Source organism: Theropithecus gelada, chromosome 3 (genome assembly GCF_003255815.1).
Source record: "Theropithecus gelada isolate Dixy chromosome 3, Tgel_1.0, whole genome shotgun sequence".
Taxonomy (NCBI): domain Eukaryota; kingdom Metazoa; phylum Chordata; class Mammalia; order Primates; family Cercopithecidae; genus Theropithecus; species Theropithecus gelada.
Window position 1 is genome coordinate 153,028,859 of NC_037670.1, and position 18,203 is coordinate 153,047,061.

The following is an 18,203-nucleotide window of genomic DNA, read 5'->3' on the forward strand; positions in this document are numbered from 1 at the left end:
AAAAAAAAAAAAAAAAAGAAAAAGAAAAATTAAATAATACATGTAAAGCATTTAGCAAAATGTTCAGCACATATCAGTTACTTGAAGAATGATTATTTTGTTTCCACTGTCTTTTTTTTTTTTTTTTTTGAGACGGAGTTTCGCTCTTGTTGCCCGGGCTGGAGTGCAATGGCTTGATCACGGCTCAGTGCAACCTCTGCCTCCCAGGTTCAGGTGATTCTCCTGCCTTGGCCTCCCGAGTAGCTGGGATTACAGGCATGTCCCACCATGCCTGGCTAATTTTATATTTTTAGTGGAGATGGGGTTTCTCCATGTTGGTCAGCCTGGTCTCGAACTCACGACATCAGGTGATCTGCCTGCCTCAGCCTCTCAAAGTGCTGGGATTACAGGCACGAGCCACCACGCTCGGCTTTTTTTTTTTTTTTTTTAAATAACCATAGTGAATGTTAAAATCCCAGTTCCCCAAGCAAAACATTACTACCCTAGTTAGGTACTTACTTCTAAGCTCTACCCCACACTGCCTTGGGTTGTTAGTTATCTTCTCTTATTCAGGTCTTGTTTACTTAACCAGGTGACAAGCTTATTTAGAACAAGAATCTGGCTTTACACTTTTTAGCAAAATAATAGCTACTATTTATTGAGCATACATGACATACTCTTTATGTGCATTATTTCCAAGCCTCACAACAACCCTGTTTCACAGATTATTTTCCTCATTTTACAGATTAAGAAACTAAAATTCAAAGGGGTCAGTTAGCCTGGCCAAGGTGTTGAAAGCAGGACTAAATGCTGATGCAGTTAGCTACATTTGTAGCTGACAGATGGAAAAGCATAGAGCTGCCCTCACCCAAACTCTTCTTATTTCCAACTGGCATGACCTTTAGACAGTGGCAGTGAATATGGGGAGAAAGAATTGTTGGAGAGGTGCCCATCCCTTCTTCCAGCTGTGTGAAGTATAAATTTAGAATTCAAACTAAGTAGAAGCCAAAGGGTCATTGTAGAATTCCCACATTCATTCACCAAGCCTACGCTGCTAATGAATGAGCAAAACCCCTCACTGGGAATTTTGTAGTTGATGATACAGATAATGCTAACACTCATGGAATGTTTTCTATGTGCCAGGCATTGTTCTAAGTGCTTTATATGGATTAATTCATTTAATATCCAGGCTAAGACTGTTATGATCTCACATAACAGCTGAGGAAACCAAATTACAAGAAGGTTAAAGGGTTCGCCCAAGGCCTTCACCTGGCAAAGTAGTGGCGTTTGGATCTGGCACTGATTTCGCAGCTTGAGACCTATTTAATAACAGTGTGAGAGAAGGGTCACAGAGTCAAGCAAAGAAACAGACGAAACTCTGGTATAGCGAAGGACCAAAAGTTCTGCGGACTGAGCAGGAAAGTTGGTTCCAAATGTCTGTCTGCCTGCCTGCCAGCAGGCCTCCAGCCCCAACCTTCTGCTTTCCCGGCTTCCCCACCCCCTCATTCCCGAGAGCCCACAGCCAGCCAGCCAGGAAAGGAGGGGAAAGGTCGCAGTGGGGATTGGCTCCTCCCTTCCCGTCCAACAGCTCTTGTTCAGCAGAGCCCGCCGAGCTCGCTGAGATGTGGAAAGTCACAGGGTTCTTTCCCATCTGGCACGGGAACTTGACCCGGGTACACGGAACCGCCAGTTCTAAAGCCACCAGTGGCCTTCCTTTCCGCGGCCTGTACATCCCTTCCTGGGTGTCCTCCCCATTCCCAGTGTCTCTCCGGGACTCTACTTTCGGAGATCCCCGGTTGCGTGCTCTCAAGACAGACCGCACAGTCTTGGCTGAGTGGGTGGGGGGTGCTTAGTAAGGCAGCCCAGCCCCCAAATCTGGGCATAAGCCTGGTCTGTGACCTCCTGGTTCTTTAGTTCAAGCCGAAAGCACCCTTAAAAATCATCTAGCGGCCGGGCACAGTGACTCACGCCTGTAGCCCCAGCACTTTGGGAGGCCGAGGTGGGAGGATGGCTTGAGATCAGGAGTTCGAGACCAGCCTGGGCAACACAACAAGGAAAAAAAAAAAAGGAAAAAAACGAAGAAGAAAAAAGTGGCCAATGTCTTCATTATAGATGAGAAAACTGAGGCCCATTTAAATATCAAGTGACTTGCCCATATGCAGTTAGGATCCCACACCAGGGCCAGGAGTATTTCACGTTTTCTTAAACGACACGACAAACTCTCATAGAAAGTAGAGCTTGCAGAGCTTAATGTGGTGCACAAGGGCCTCATCATTCCAGCGATACCGATGGCAACTGAAACTCGGGATTTGGAATCTTGGTACGTCTATGAAGTGAAACAAAACCCGCTCTTCAGTCCTTGAAGAAAATAACGAGTGGGTAGGGGTCTGGTGCCCTCTGACAATTTAGCGCTTGCCGAAATCTCTGGGGAAGAACCCACCCTCCACTGCAGGGCTTCACCTACACGAAGGCCGTCGGTGATTTTCACCTACTGGGGACGAGGGATATGTGCTCTCTGACTCCTTCAAATGTTTTCTACAGCAGAGATGCTAGTCGAGATTAATACATACGCCTCGTCTCACTCCAGAACACAATGACTCAAAACCGCACGACGTGTACTTTTGGAAACAGCTCCGCGGGAGAGCACCTTGGACAGTCCCCAAACCCCTTCGCCCGCGGGGCGGGGCCGCGGACGTGCGTCCCGGCGTGTGCGCCCCGGCGCGTGCGTGCGGCCTCCAGTGCGCTTGCGCGTGCCCTCCGCGGGCGGGCCCGCGGCTATAAGGGGCGGAGGCTCGGTGGCTTTGCTCGGCGCTCTGCGGGTGACCGCGCTTTTGTCTTCAGTGAGTTTTGTGGCGGGAAGCTTCTGCGCTGCTGCTTAGTAACCGACTTTCCTCCCGACTCTTGCACGACCTCCTGCTACAGCCGGCGACCCACTCCCTGCTCTTCCTCCGGAGGTGAGCGGCCCGCGGGCTTCCCCGGCTCCCCACCCCCATCGCCAGAGTGCTGACTGGGCTAGCAGCCTCGCGTTCCAGGGCTGGGGGTGCGCCGCCGGGAGCCTCTCTCCTCGCCCCCCACCCCCCGCCATCCGGGGTCCCCAGTCAGCCGTCAGCCCTGTTTTGTCCTGAGGTGGCGCTAACTAGGATCCACGTGGCCCATCCCATGCCCACCGGTGCTGAGTTAGGCGTCCCTGCCATGCCCTCCCAAAGCACCTTCACTATCTCCTTCCTGTCCCAACACTTAGCGTGTCGCGTGGTAACTACCCTTTGTCTATAAGGTTTTCCATGTGGCCCTAGTATATTCCAGGGTACCTAACACATTGAAGATATTCATGGTATGTTTGTTAAATAAATGAATTTGATAGATTGGACCCTCGAAGAGTTATTTGGACTTGCAGAAAGTTTAGTTAACTCCAATCTGTGATGTGGGAGAGACCTCTAGGCAGGTTGCTTTCTCTAGGGCATGTTCTTATATTTCCCATTACCCACCACCCCCCTGCAAAAGGACTGGGCCTATTTCAGGAAAGTGACTGATACCTGCACTGTAGCACAGGGGTTGTGCATTGTTGTGCCTTGCAGGAACAAAGTTTTCAAGAAAGTAAAAGTTTGTTTTTGAGACGGAGTTTCGCTTTTGTCGCCCAGGCTGGAGTGCAATGGCGCGATCTTGGCTCACTGCAACCTCTGCCTCCCGGGTTCAAGCGATTCTGCCTCAGCCTCCCGAGTAGCTGGGATTACAGGCATGTGCCACCACGCCCGGCTGATTTTTGTATTTGTAGTAGAGACAGGGTTTCACCATGTTGGTCAGGCTGGTCTCGAACTCCTGACCTCAGGTGATCCACCCAAAGTGCTGGGATTACAGACGTGAGCCACCGCTCCTGGCCTAAGAAAGTCAGTGTTTTAAGAAGTGTTCTTGAATTAGTCCAAGAAGCAAGACTGGCTCCGTAGCCATGAAGTTTGCAATGTAAAATATTCTTGGAGAGTTGCTGTGCAAGAACATCCCCTGGTCCCTGTGCCCCGTGAGAGGACAGAAGAGTCAGGGCTGGATGCATGCATACCCCCAAAAGGCTATAGATTAATCCTTTCCTCTTTTTCCTCAGGGTTCAGAGGCCTTTCAGAAGGAGAAGGCAGCTGTGCTTCTCTGCAGAAGAGTAGGGTCCTTTCAGCCATGAAGCATATGTTGAACCTCTACCTCTTAGGTGTGGTGCTGACACTACTCTCCATCTTCGTTAGAGTGATGGAGTCCCTAGAGGGCTTACTAGAGAACCCATCGCCTGGGACCTCGTGGACCACCAGAAGCCAACTAGCCAACACAGAACCCACCAAGGGCCTTCCAGACCATCCATCCAGAAGCATGTGATAAGACCTCCTTCTGTGCTGGCCATATTTTGGAACACTGACCTACACATGTCCAGAAGGGAATCCCATTCCTAGCAGGCAGGCCGAGCACCAGTGTAACCAGAGAACTAATTATTACTAGGCCTTGAAGGACCTGCCTAACTGGATGCTCATTGCCTGGACAAGGCCTCTTTAGGCCAGTCGCTCATGCCTGTAATCCTAGCACTTTGGGAGGCTGAGGTGGGTGGATCACCTGAGGTCAGGAGTTCGAGACCAGCCTCGCCAACATGGCAAAACCCCGTCTCTACTAAAAATACAAAAGTTAGCTGGGTGTGGTGGCAGAGGCCTGTAATCCCAGCTATTTGGGAGGCTGAGGCAGGAGAATTGCTTGAACCCAGGGGCAGAGGTTATAGTGAGTTGAGATCGCACTGCTGTACCCAGCCTGGGCCACAGAGCAAAGACTCCATCTCAAAAAAAAAAAAAAAAAAGAAAAGGACTGTTTAATGCACTGCTGGGAATGGATTGCTTATGGCCGTGAGATAGGTTGATCTCGCCCTTACCTCGCAGAAGCTTACCCCAGGGTCTGGTGTATGCTGTGCTTATCTCAGCAGTATGGCTCTGACATCTCTTAGATGTCCCAACTTCAACTGTTGGGAGATGGTGATGTTTTCAACCCTGCTTCCTAAACATCTGCCAGGGATTCCTTTAGTCTTAAATGTCTTATGCTCAATGATTTGGTGTTCAGCCTCTCTTCCACAAGAACTCCTCCATGTTTGGATAGCAGTTGAAGAAGTGTGTGGGTGGGGTCTTGGGAGGGAGAGGATGGAGTGTGCAGTGCCCATTTCTCATTGTTTTACATTTTAAAGTCCTTCCTCCAACATAGTGTGTATTGGTCTGAAGGGGGAGGTGGGATACCAAAGCCTACTCAAGTTGTGGACATTGTGGCCACCATGTGGCTTAAATGATTTTTTCTAATTAATAAAGTGGAATATGTATTTCTACTGTGTGTCATGTTGACTTCTGCTCTTGAAATTTGTGGTAGGGAGGGTCTTAATTTCTAGACCTGAGGTTTAACATCTCAATACTTTGGAGCAGGAAAGTGCTTAAATCACTTTGTTTAAAACATAATTATCAATAGACCTCTGAAGTTGGGGCAGAGGCAGTTGGGTCTGCCCTGTATCAACCAGCTGTGTGAGCCTAGGCCACGACTATTGCAGGCCTGTCATGACTAGATCTGTAAAGAAGAAAAGTGATCACCACTTCCAGTCCCTCTCCTTGAGTCTCTGGGACGAAGAGGACTGTCAGTCCAGGAGGCCATGAGCTTTTTCTTCTGTACTCTTCAGCATGTTTCATCCACCAAAAAGTATGCTTAATTCGGATTGTTCTCAAAGTCAGTTGGTAAAGTGTCTACACCACACAGATGATTATTTCTGCCCTCCCAGATCTAAGCAACTTGGCCTTTACTCAAAGTTGGAGGGATTTTTTGTTTTGTTTTGTTTTATTTTGTTTTTTTCTTATATCCACCACGCTTGTACTCCCTGTCCCATGTACAGTTGTATTCACTCCTCTGCCTGTGACAATATAGTTACACTCCCATCTGGGCATGTGCATCATTGTATTAATTTGATTTACTTTTGCTAAAACGAAACAATGGAGTATAGTGTCTTCTGTTAAGCCAGTTTTGCTTCCTGAGTGTTCTTAAAGAGTCACTATCCTAGAAGCCTGTGGGCTAAGCATCATTTTCATTTATTGCACTGTGGTTGTCACTAGTGTTATTTATCAAGTATTTCCAGTTTCCCACCTTCTGGGTACATGGTAAGTTGGTTCCCTTGTGGCTGGCGGGGTTTATATGACTATTACTTTGTTAGCATAGTACTACTCTCAAAAATATATTTGGCTTTTTCTCTCTGGTTTCAGAGTTTCATATGCCAGTAGTTACCCTCTTCTAGTCGTATTTCTTATATTTGATATGTTTTCTTATTCTCATGCCTCTAATTTGGGGTATTTTTGAACCTTCAATTGAAGAGCCTATACCTTAAGTCTCTCCTCCAAGTGGTTTAGTTTAATTGAAGTGATCTGTGTGCCACCACCCCCTTGTGGTTGGATGGGGCCATGTCATTAGTTCTGGCCAATGAGCTGTGAGTGGTAGTGGCTTGCGTTATTTCTATGTGAGAGCATTTCAGTGCTGGAGAAATCTGCGGGGCCCTCTTTTTCCCTCTGTGCAGTGACCAGCAATGCTTCCTATGGAACTGTTCATTAGTGTAGGTCCTGGAATGAGGATGCCATGGCGCAGGGCCCTTAATCTGTCCAATCTGACAGGCCCAGTAAAAGGACTGGGCCTGTTTCAGGAAGGTGACTGATACCTGCACCATAGCACAGGAATTGTGCTACTGATATCTGGGGGTTTTGTTAACTAAAGTATAACTTAACCTATTCTGACTGGTACATTGTGTACAGCACCAATTGGATGCCAGGCATCAGCTAATACCTCATCGCTACCTCCCTCAACATGAACACAAGGTAGTGGGAGGAAAGCATGTGAACAAATAATGTGTCATGGTTTTGTGATAGAAATATGTATACAGGATAGTGGGTACATAAAGTTATTTGTAGGCTGGAGAGGGGTGTTCAGGAAAGGCTTCTTAGAGGATCTCAACCACTACCTGCCTCAAAATGTACACAAGGTAGTGGGGGGAAAGCATGTGAACAAATAACATGTCATGGTTTTGTGATAGGAATATGTATACAGGCTAGTGGGTACATAAAGTTATTTGTAGGCAGGAGAGGGATGTTCAGGAAAAGCTTCTTAGAGGATCTCAATTTTTTAAAATGCGTAGGTTGTAGGCCTGCTGGCCAACTTAGGAAAAGGTGTCTCAGTGGAGGGAACAATGGGAGCAAAGGCATGGAGATGAGCCTATGCACAGCTCATTTAGAAAACTGCAAGTACAGGCCAGGCCCAGTGGCTCACGCCTGTAATCCCAGCACTTTGGGAGGCCTAGGCGGGTGGATCACCTGAGGTCAGGAGTTTGTGACCAGCCTGGTCAACATGGTGAAACTCCATCTCTATTAAAAATACAAAAAATTAGCCGGGCGTGGTGGCAGGTGCCTGAAATCCCAGCTACTCAGGGGGCTGAGGTAAGAGAATCACTTAAATTTGGGGGTCAGAGGTTGCAGTGAGCCGAGATGCGCCATTGCACTCCAGCCTGTGCAACAAGAGCAAAACTCCATCTCAAAACTGCAAGTACAGGCCAGGCACAGTGGCTCATACTTGTAACCCCAGCACTTTGGGAGGCTGAGGCAGGAGGATTGCTTGAGCCCAGGAGTTTAAGACCAGCCTGGGGAACAGAGCAAGACCCCCGTCTCTATTAAAAAAATAATAATTAAAAAAAATTTTTTTCCATTCAGGGTCTCTTTCCGTTGCCCAGGCTGGAGTGCAGTGGTGGGATCTTGGTTCACTGCAACCTCCATCTCCCGGGCTCAAGCAAGTCTCCTGTCTCAGCCTCCCCAGTAGCTGGGACTACAGGTGCACGCCACATGCCCAGCTAATTTTTGTATTTTTTGTAGAGATGGAGTTTCACCATGTTACCCAGACTGTCCTCAAACCCCTGGACTCAAGTGATCCACCCGCCTTGGCCTCCCAAAGTGCTGGGATTATAGGTGTGAGCCACCGCACCCTGCCAGCACCCCCGCCAACATTTTTTTAAACGTTAGCTGGGCATAGTGGCACATGCCTGTAGTCCTAGCTGCCAACGAGGCTGAAGTGGAGGATCATTTGAGCTCAGGAGTTTGAGGCTGCAGTGAGCCACGATCATGCCACTGTGCTCCAGCTTAGGTGACAGAACTAGACCCTGTCTCTTAAAAAATTAAGGCTGGGCACGGTGGCTCACGCCTGTAATCCCAGCACTTTGGGAGGCCGAGGCAGGTAGATCATTTGAGATCAGGAGTTCTAGACCAGCCTGACCAATATGGTGAAACCCCGTTTCCACTAAAAATACAAAAATTAGCTGGGCATGGTGGCGGGCATCTGTAGTCCCAGCTACTGGGGAGGCTGAGACAGGAGAATTGCTTGAACCTGGGAGGCAGAGGTTGCAGTGAGCCGAAATCGTGCCACTGCACTCCAGCCTGGGTGGCAGAGTGAGACTCCATCTCAAAATAAATAAATAGTAATTAATAAATAATTTTTCAAAGTACAAGTACAAATTTTAAATCTCTTACTAGCTTGTGGCCTGAACTCTAGTGCCACCTAGTGGACGCTAAAGAAGGAACTATTTTATATACTGTATGCTGTGTAATGCTTTCTGAACTTGAATGACTGTGCCTCTGAAGCTTAAGATAACTATAAGAATGTTAAGGGCTGGAAGATAAGATCTATCCCAGCACTGTCCAATAAAAACATAATACAAGCCACATGTACAATTTAAAATGTTCTAGTGTCCACATTAAAGAGTAAAAAGAAACCAGACATTTTTAACATATTTAATGCAATGTATTCAAGATATCATTCCAAAATATAACAAAGTGTTATTAATGAGATATTTTAAATACTTTTTCGGGGTACTAAGTTTGTATACTAGTGGGCATTTTATATTTACAATACGTCTCTACTTGGATTTGCCACATTTTCTTTAGTTTTTGTTGTTGGTACTGTTTTTTGTTTGTTTGTTTGTTTGTTTTTTGAGAGTCTTGCTGTGTTGCCCATGCTGGAGTGCAGTGGTGCAGTCTTGGCTCACTGCACCCTCTGCCTCTGGGTTCAAGCAATTCTTGTGCATCACCCTCCTGAGTAGCTGGGATTACTGGTGCCCGCCACCACGCTGGGCTAATTTTTTTATTTTTGGTAAAGATGGGGATTCACCATGTTTGCCAGGCTGGTTTTGAACTCTTGGCCTCATGTGATCTGCCTGCCTCAGCCTTCCAAAGTGCTGGGGTTACAGGCATGAGCCACCGCACCCGGCCTGGATTTGTCACATTTTAAATGCTCACCGGTCACATGTGGTAGGTTAGTGGCTGCTGCAATAGACAGTGCTGGTCTAGCCCAGTCTTTTTACTGCTGAGGAAATTGGCACAAGATGATAGGTAACTTAGAAAGTATTACTGAGCTAATGAGTAGTCAATTCCCAGAATGCAGCTCCATTCCCTCCTTTATGCTTTTTTTTCTTCTTTTTCTAAGACTCTGAAATGTAGTATAACAAAGCATGTCAATAATGAGCTTTGTCACTCTCAGGACATTCTTAGGTGGAACATGGAATTTGATTTCTTTCCTTTGTTATTATTTTTTTAACTAAAGGAAACCCAATGTAAAATTCAAAATGGGTATTACTTAGAATATTTGCATGCTGCCTTACCCATAGACCACCGACAATGCCTACAGACTTGATTTGCTTTATATGGCAAAAATATGTCAAATCAATCACTCATAATCACTTGAACATTGTTTTTATTACTATTTCCTTTTAGATCATGTCCATACGCATGGGGATATTTATTTATTTATTTATTTATTTATTTGGCAGTGCCTCGCTCTGTTGCCCAGGCTAGAGTGCAGTGGTGCCATTTCAGCTCACTGCAACCTCCACCCTTCGGGTTCAAGCGATTTTCCTGCCTCAGCCTCCTGAATAGCTGGGACGACAGGCACCCGCCACCACGCCCGGCTAATTTTTGCATTTTTAGTAGAGACAGGGTTTCACCATGTTGGCCAGGCTGGTCTTGAACTCCTGACCTCAAGTGATCCACCCACTTCAGCCTCCCAAAGTGCTGGGATTACAGACATGAGCCACCACGTCCAGCCAGGAATTTCTATATTGTTTTAATAGTATAAATGCAATTTGGCCTTTTTTTGTTTTTTCTTTTACTTACCATTATAACCTGCAGAATTAAATAACTAATAAAAGTAGGGAGTCCAATGTAATCTGAGGAATTCTAATTTGGAGAACATTATATTCATATAAGACTTATAAGCAAAATATAATGTTAAATAAAGAAATACTATATAAAGTTCTCAGGATTTAATAGATCTTAGGTGCCCAGAGGTGACAGAAATTAATAATTGGATGGAAGAATACAGAGAAGGCAAGATAATTCATGCTGGAAATGTGCTAAAAGTGCTTCAAAGGGAAACTATTACCCAGTAACCAAAAAGAAACCTGCTTTCCTCTCCCTTTTTATGTAAAGCTTTCCCTTCTTTTTTGGATATTTCTTCTTGGTGGTGGTGGTGGGCTATATTTGTTGGGGTTAGTATATTAGTTGTCAATTGTTGTGTAACAAATATACCTTAACTTAGCAGTTTCAAGCAATTATTGTCTCATACAGTTGCTGATGGTCAGGAATCTGGGAGTGGCTTAGCTGCATGGTTCCGGCTCTGAGCCAGAACCTCTCATGAGGTTGCAGTCAAGCTGTTGGCCTGGGACTGCAGTCATCTGAAGTCTCATCAGCAGCTAGAGGATTCATTTCCAAGTTAGCTCACATGGCTGTTGGCAGGCCTTCATTCCTGGATGGCTATTGGCTGGAGGCCTAAGTTCTTCACCATGTGGACCTCTCCACAAGGCTGCTCATGACATGGCAGATGGCTTCCCTTTGGGTGGAATGATAGTGGGGGTGAGGGCCAGGGTGGGGGTGGTACGGAGAGAGAAAAAACTACCAAGATGAAAACTGCAGTGACTTTTATAGCCTAATATTGGAAGGGACATATCACTACTTGTGCCTTATCCTTTCAGTCACACAGACCAACCCTGATATGTTATGGATAGGGACTTGGAGACTACTCCAAAGACCAGGAGGCGATGATCACTGGGGTCCTCTTGGAGACTGGCCACCACAGTTGCCTTTTCCTTTTCAGGTCACTTGCAAGGGTCTTTGTTGCTATGGAGGTGGATGTGGGCATAATCAAAGGATACCTGTTGTACAGGCCTTTATTATACAAACCTCTGCAATAAAACAATGAATAACACATCACGGCCAACACAGTTATACAGTGTTAAATTGGAGTGGAAAGGGAGGAATCAGAATTTCATGTGATAGAACACTTAAAGTCTGCCTGTGCACATGTATGAATATGCATTAGGGAGAAGTAAAAGGGTGACTCGAAAATCTTCCTAAAGTAATATTGTCTAGAAAGTTTGAGAGGTTTAATTGTGGCTAACAAGATTTACTGAAGATAAAATGTTCCTGGGGCCTTAATAGTTTCAAGAACTTTACCAAATCAAGAAGGCAAATATATAGGAGTCTAAAAATTATTCAGTTTTGCATATTCATCTCAGAGTACCAATTATAATTTTATTTATTTTTAATTTTAAAAAGTTTAGAACAAAACAAGAGAACTAATTACAACGTTAAAAAGGAACAGAGGAAGGATAGATTTGGGGCCAATTATATTCCCGTTTGGGTTTTCGTTACTAAAAAGGGAAATACTAAAGATTTTTAAAAATAAGTACGGTAATAGAGTACAAATCTATAAATGATGAATGAGCAATTATATTTTTATATCAAACAGGGTATGTTTATGATATTGATATAGTATTAATGCACTGTGAATTTATTTATTCATTTATTTTGAGATGGAGTCTTGCTCTGTCGCCCAGGCTGGAGTGCAGTGGTGCAATCTCCGCTCACTGCAACCTCTGTGATATGGTTTAGCTGTGTCCCCACCCAAATCTCATCTTGAATTCCTATGTGTTGTGGGAGGGACCTGGTGGAAGGTAATTGAATCATAGGGGCAATTAATTCTTTCCTGTGCTATTCTCGTGATAGTAAATAAGTCTCACAAGATCTGATTTTTTTTTTTTTTTTTTTTTCCGAGACAGAATCTCATTCTGTCACCTGGGCTGGAGTGAAGTGGCCCAATCTCGGCTCACTGCAGCCTCTGCCTCCCGGGTTCAAACAATTCTCCTGTCTCAGCCTCCCAAGTAGTTGGGATTACAGTTGCCTGCCACCATGACTGGCTAATTTTTGTATTTTCAGTGGAGAGGGGGTTTCACCATGTTGGCCAGGCTGGCCTTGAAGTGCTAACTTCAGATAATCTGCCTGCCTCAGCCTCCCAAAATGCTGGGATTACAGGCGTGAGCCACTGCGCCCAGCTGAGATCTAATGGTTTTAAAAAGAGGAGTTCCCCCACACGAGATCTCTGTTTTTTGCCTGCTACCATTCATGTAAGATGTGACTTGCTCCTTCTTGCCTTCTGTCATGACTATGAGGCTTCCCCAGCCACATGGAACTGTAAGTTCAGTTAAACTTCTTTTCTTTGTAAATTGCCCAGTCTCAGGTATGTCTTTATCAGCAGCATGAAAATGGACTAATACAGTAAATTGGTACCAGAAGTGGGGTGTTGCTGAAAAGATACCTGAAAATGTGGAAACGACTTTGGAACTGGGTAATAGGCAGAGGTTGGAACAGTTTAGAGGGCTCAGAAGAAGACAGGAAAATGTGGAAAAACTTGGAACTTTCTAGAGACTTGTTGAATGGCTTTGCCAAAAATGCTAATAGTGATATGGACAATAAGATGCAGGCTTAGGTGGTCTCAGATGGAGATGAGGATCTTATTGGGAACTGGAGGAAAGGTAACTCTTATTATGTTTTAGCAAAGCAACTGGCAGCATTTTGCCCCTGCCCTAGAGATTTGTGGAACTTTGAACTTGAGAGAGGTGATTTAGGGCATCTGGCAGAAGAAATTTCTTTTTTTTTTTTTTTTTTTTGAGACGGAGTCTCGCTCTGTAGCCCAGGCTGGAGTGCAGTGGCCGGATCTCTGCTCACTGCAAGCTCCGCCTCCCGGGTTCACGCCATTCTCCGGCCTCAGCCTCCCGAGTAGCTGGGACTACAGGCGCCCGCCATCTCGCCCGGCTATTTTTTGTATTTCTTAGTAGAGACGGGGTTTCACTGTGTTCGCCAGGATGGTCTCGATCTCCTGACCTCGTGATCCGCCCATCTCGGCCTCCCAAAGTGCTGGGATTACAGGCTTGAGCCACCGCGCCCGGCCAGAAGAAATTTCTAAGCAGCAAAGCATTCAAGAGGTAACTTGGGTGCTGTTGAAAGCATTCAGTTTTAAACGGGAAAAAGAGCATAAAAGTTTGAAAAATTTGCAGCCTGGCAATGCGATAGAAAAGAAAATTCCATTTTCTGAAGAGAAATTCAAGCCAGCTGCAGAAATTTGCATAAGGAAGGAGCAGCCAAATGTTAATCCCCAAGACAATGGGGAAGATGTCTCCAGGCCATGTCAGAGGTCTTCACAGCAGTCCCTCCCATCACAGGCCCAGAAGCCTAGGAGGAAAAAGTGGCTTCATGGGCTGGGCCTAGGGTCCCCAAGCTATGTGCAGCCTGGGGTTTGGTCTACTGCATCCCAGCTGCCCCAGCTGTGGCTGAAAAGGGCCAATGTAGAGCTTGGGCCCTGGCTTTAGATAGTGCAAGCCCCAAGCCTTGTGGTGTTGAGCTTCCGTGTGGTATTGAGCCTGCAGGTGCACAGAAGTCAAGAATTGAGATTTGGGAACCTCCACCTAGATTTCAGAAGATGTATGGAAATGCCTGGACGCCCAGGCAGAAATTTGCTGCAGGGGCAGGGCTGTCATGGAGAACCTCTGCTAGAGCAGTGCAGAAGGGAGATGTGGGGTCAGATCCCCCCCAACAGAGTCCCTACTGGGTCACTGTCCTCCAGATCCCAGAATGGTAGATCCACCGACAGCTTGCACCATGCACCTGGAAAAGCCACAGACACTCAATGCCAGCCTGTGAAAATAGCCAGGAGGGAGACTGTACCCTGCAAAGTCACAGTGACAGAGCTGCCCAAGACCATGGGAACCTACCTCTTGCATCAGCATGACCTGGATGTGAGACATGGCATCAAAGGAGATCATTTTGGAGCTCTAAGATTTGACTGCCCCACTGGATTTTGGACTTGCATGGGACCTGTAGCCCATTTGTTTTGGCCAATTTCTCCCATTTGGAATGGATGTATTTATCCAATGCCTGTACCCCCATTGTATCCAGGAAGTAACTAACCTGCTTTTGATTTTACAGGCTCATAGGTGGAAGGGACTTGCCTTGTCTCAGATGAGACTTTGGACTGAGGACTTTTGAGTTAATGCTGAAATGAGTTAAGACTTTGGGGGACTTTTGGGAAGGCATGATTGGTTTTGAAATGTGAGATCATGAGATTTGGGAGGGGCCGGGGGTGGAATGATATGATTTGGCCGTGTCCCCATCCAGATCTCATCCTGAATTCCCATGCATTGTGGGAGGGACCTGGTAGGAGGTCATTGAATGATGGGGGCAAGTCTTTTCTGTACTGTTCTCATGATAGTGAATAAGTCTCATGAGATCTGATGGTTTTAAAGAGAGGAGTTTCCCCACACAAACTCTCTCTCTTTGCCTGCTGCCATCCATATAAGCTGTGACTTGCTCCTCCTTGCCATCTGCCATGATTGTGAGGCTTCCCCAGCCACGTGGAACTGTAAGTTCAATTAAACCTCTTTCATTTGTAAATTATCCCGTCTTAGGTATGTCTTTATCAGCAGTGTGAAAACAGACTAATGCACTTTGCCTCCGGGTTCAAGCAATTCTCATGCCTTTGCCTCCCAAGTAGCTGGGACTACAGGTGTGGACCACCATGCCTGGCTAATTTTTGTATTTTTAGTAGAAACAGGGTTTCACCATGTTGGCCAAGCTGGTCTTGAACTTCTGACCTCAAGTGATCCACCTGCCTTGGCCTTCCAAAGTGCTGGGATTACAGGCATGAGCTGTCGCACCTGGCCTGCACTGTGAATTTCTAATCCCAGTGATTAGATGTGGATATTAATGTTATTCATTTCTTTTTACTTTATTTTATGTTTGTTTTTAATAATAATAATTCTGTAACATTTGAAGATATAAATGCCTTAAATACTTTTAAAGTCATGTTAAAAATTCTTCTGATTTCAAAAACAATGAAAAAATTGATAATGTATTTGGAAATTGTAGAATATGAGAGAATCCTAATTTATAAAATGAGGCAGTCTGATACAGGTCAGTTGTACAAGGACATTAGTACATTAGTACTGTTGATACCTTCATGTTTGGCAATTATAGTCAGGTATTTCTTTTATGAATTTAAAATTAGTAATTTATTTTATGACCAACTTTTCAGGAGCTGTTATTGTGAAAGTCTTTTTGCTACTATGAGTTTTATCCAGTCAGAAATAGGAACCAATTGTAAACAATTACTTCTATTGCTGCAAACATGTTTTTTTGAGACAGAGTCTTACTCTGTTGCCCAGGCTAGAGTACAGTGGCACCATCTCAGCTCACTGCAACCTCCGCCTCCCGGCTTCAAGCAATTCTCCTAAGCATAGCTGGGATTACAGGCCTGTGCCACCACGCCCATCTAATTTTTGTATTTTTAGTAGAGACAGAGTTTTACCATGTTGGCCAGGCTGGTTTTGAACCCCTGACCTCAGGTGATCCACCCACCTTGGCCTCCCAAAGTGCTGGGATGACAGTAGTGAGCCACCGTGCCCCAAAAGAAAAAAAATTCAAATTTCATACCTTAAAAATTATCTCCTTCATGAGATCAACACCTGTGGAAAGAAAAGAAAAAAGAAAACATTATTTCCTTCAAACTAACCTGATAAAGTTTGGAAATACTATAAATCCTCAATATTTAAAATTGTGTAGTACTAGCATGTGGATAGACAGATCAAAGCAATGTAAAATAAATTCTGAAATTGGCCCATTATAGTTAAGACTTTTGATTATTAGAAAGGTGGCATTGTCCTCATGAATCTCAATGAGGCTTAAACAGACCACCCTATTTAATAGCACAACCTTCCACCACATCCATCCCCAACATTCCTGGTCCCCCTTATCCTGTTCTTCTTTTCTTTCTATAGCACTTACCACCTCCTAACACACTATATAATTATTTATCGTATTTTTTTAATTGTTGGAATCCCCTCGCATAAATGTAGCCTTTTTATTTTGTTCACCGCTCTATCCCAAGCATCTAGGAAAGTGCCTACCATATATAGTAGATACTTGATAAATATTTGTTAAATGAATGAATCTCAAATCAGTGGTGAAAGATGTAACATACTCTACAATAAGTGACACTGGACAATTGATAGCCATCTGGGCAAATACAAATACATTGGTTCTAGACTTTACATCACACACCAGGAAAAAATCTAGATGGATTAAAGGCTTAAACAGAAAGATAACAACTGTAAAAGTAGTTCAGGAAACCATGGGGAAATGATTGTATACCTTTTGGAATGGGGAAACTTTGTCAAAATATCATATAAAAATCCAAAAGCCATAAATGAAAATATTGATAAATTTAACTACCGAAAGAAATTCCACAAGGCAAAAACACAGTAAACATATTCAAAGACAAGTAAAAAACTAGGAAAAAAGGCCGGGCGCGGTGGCTCAAGCCTGTAATCCCAGCACTTTGGGAGGCCGAGACGGGTGGATCACGAGGTCAGGAGATCGAGACCATCCTGGCTAACACGGTGAAACCCTGTCTCTACTAAAAAATACAAAAAAAAAACTAGCCGGGCGAGGTGGCAGGCGCCTGTAGTCCCAGCTACTCGGGAGGCTGAGGCAGGAGAATGGCGTGAACCCGGGAGGCGGAGCTTGTAGTGAGCTGAGATCCGGCCACTGCACTCCAGCCTGGGCGACAGAGCGAGACTCCGTCACAAAAAAAAAAAAAAAAACTAGGAAAAAAATCACAACTCGATCTTTCCAATATAAAAAGATTGCCTATAAGATAGATAAGAAAAAGACCAATAGCCTAATAGAAAAATTGACAAATGTTATGAATTAAAAATTCATGGAATAAAAACCAATGAAAGAAATGAAAAGATACCCAATTAAAATTACGTTGAGATATCATTTAAAAAACTGTCAGCCTGATAAGTTCAAAAGCTTGATGACATACTGAGATGGTGGATTTATGAGAAGCACAAACTCTCAACCATTGTTGGTGGAAATTTAAATTTGTATACTTGTTATGAAGTGCATCACAGTAGTACCCATCAGCATATACACTCTTTTTTGGAAAAAATTATTTATTTGTTTTGAGACAGGGTCTCACTCTGTTGCCGAGGTTGGAGTGGAGTGACATGATCTTGGCTCACTGCAACCTCTGCCTCCCAGGCTCAAGTGATCCTCCCACCTCAACCTCTTGAGAAGTTGGGACCAAAGGCGTGTGCCACCATGCCTGACTAATTTTTTGTATTTTTTGTAGAGATGGAGTTTCACTGTGTTGCCCAGGCTGGTCTCAAACTCCTGGACTCAATCATTATCTCGCCTCAGCCTCCCAAAGTGCTGGGACTACAGGCGTAAGCCACCACACCCAACTCATATACATCCTTTCATATAGCAATTCTACTTCCAAGAATTTTTTCTTGTTATCAGTCAGGATTAGCTAGGTTAAGTTGAGGTAATAATCTCAAAACATCAATGGCTTAAAATTACAAAGGGCTTTTAAAAATGTCTCACTAGTGCCATAGAAAGACTATCCTTTAAAAAGTATCAAAAAATATGTTAAAAAGAAAAGAGCAACGTGAAAAAAAAAAATAGTGCCATTAGTCGTTATGTCAGTGTAGATCTAAGCTGCCATCTGGTGGTGTTTTTCTTCCTCCTGAAGAACTCTTACTGTTTCTCGTAGTTCAGGTCTACTGGAAACAATTTTTCTCAGCTTTTGTTTGTCTGAAATTTTTTTTTTTTTTTTTTTTTTTGAGACGGAGTCTCATTCTGTCACCCAGGCTGGAGTGCTGTGGCGTAAGTTCAGCTCACCACAACCTCTGCCTCCCGGGTTCAAGCGATTCTCCTGCCCCAGCCTCCTGAGTAGCTGGAATTACAGGCACATGCCACCACACCCAGCTAATTTTTGTGTTTTTAGTAGAGATGGGGTTTCACCATGTTGGTGAGGCT

The 18,203-nt window shown here is 44.7% G+C and overlaps 1 protein-coding gene across 2 annotated transcripts; it reads left to right on the plus strand.

The window, feature by feature from the left end:
- The first annotated feature begins 2,744 nt into the window (after positions 1-2,744).
- On the plus strand, positions 2,745-5,311 carry HILPDA (hypoxia inducible lipid droplet associated). 2 transcript variants are annotated; one of them, XM_025381019.1, is made up of 2 exons: positions 2,745-2,933; positions 4,073-5,311. In XM_025381019.1, exon 2 carries the CDS (start codon positions 4,141-4,143, stop codon positions 4,330-4,332), a length of 192 nt encoding a protein of 63 aa, XP_025236804.1. In that variant the 5' UTR covers positions 2,745-2,933; positions 4,073-4,140; the 3' UTR covers positions 4,333-5,311. The 2 variants fall into 2 exon arrangements, with proteins under 2 accessions (XP_025236804.1, XP_025236805.1); XM_025381020.1 differs by having other exon boundaries at positions 2,747-2,819.
- Positions 5,312-18,203: the final 12,892 nt, after the last annotated feature.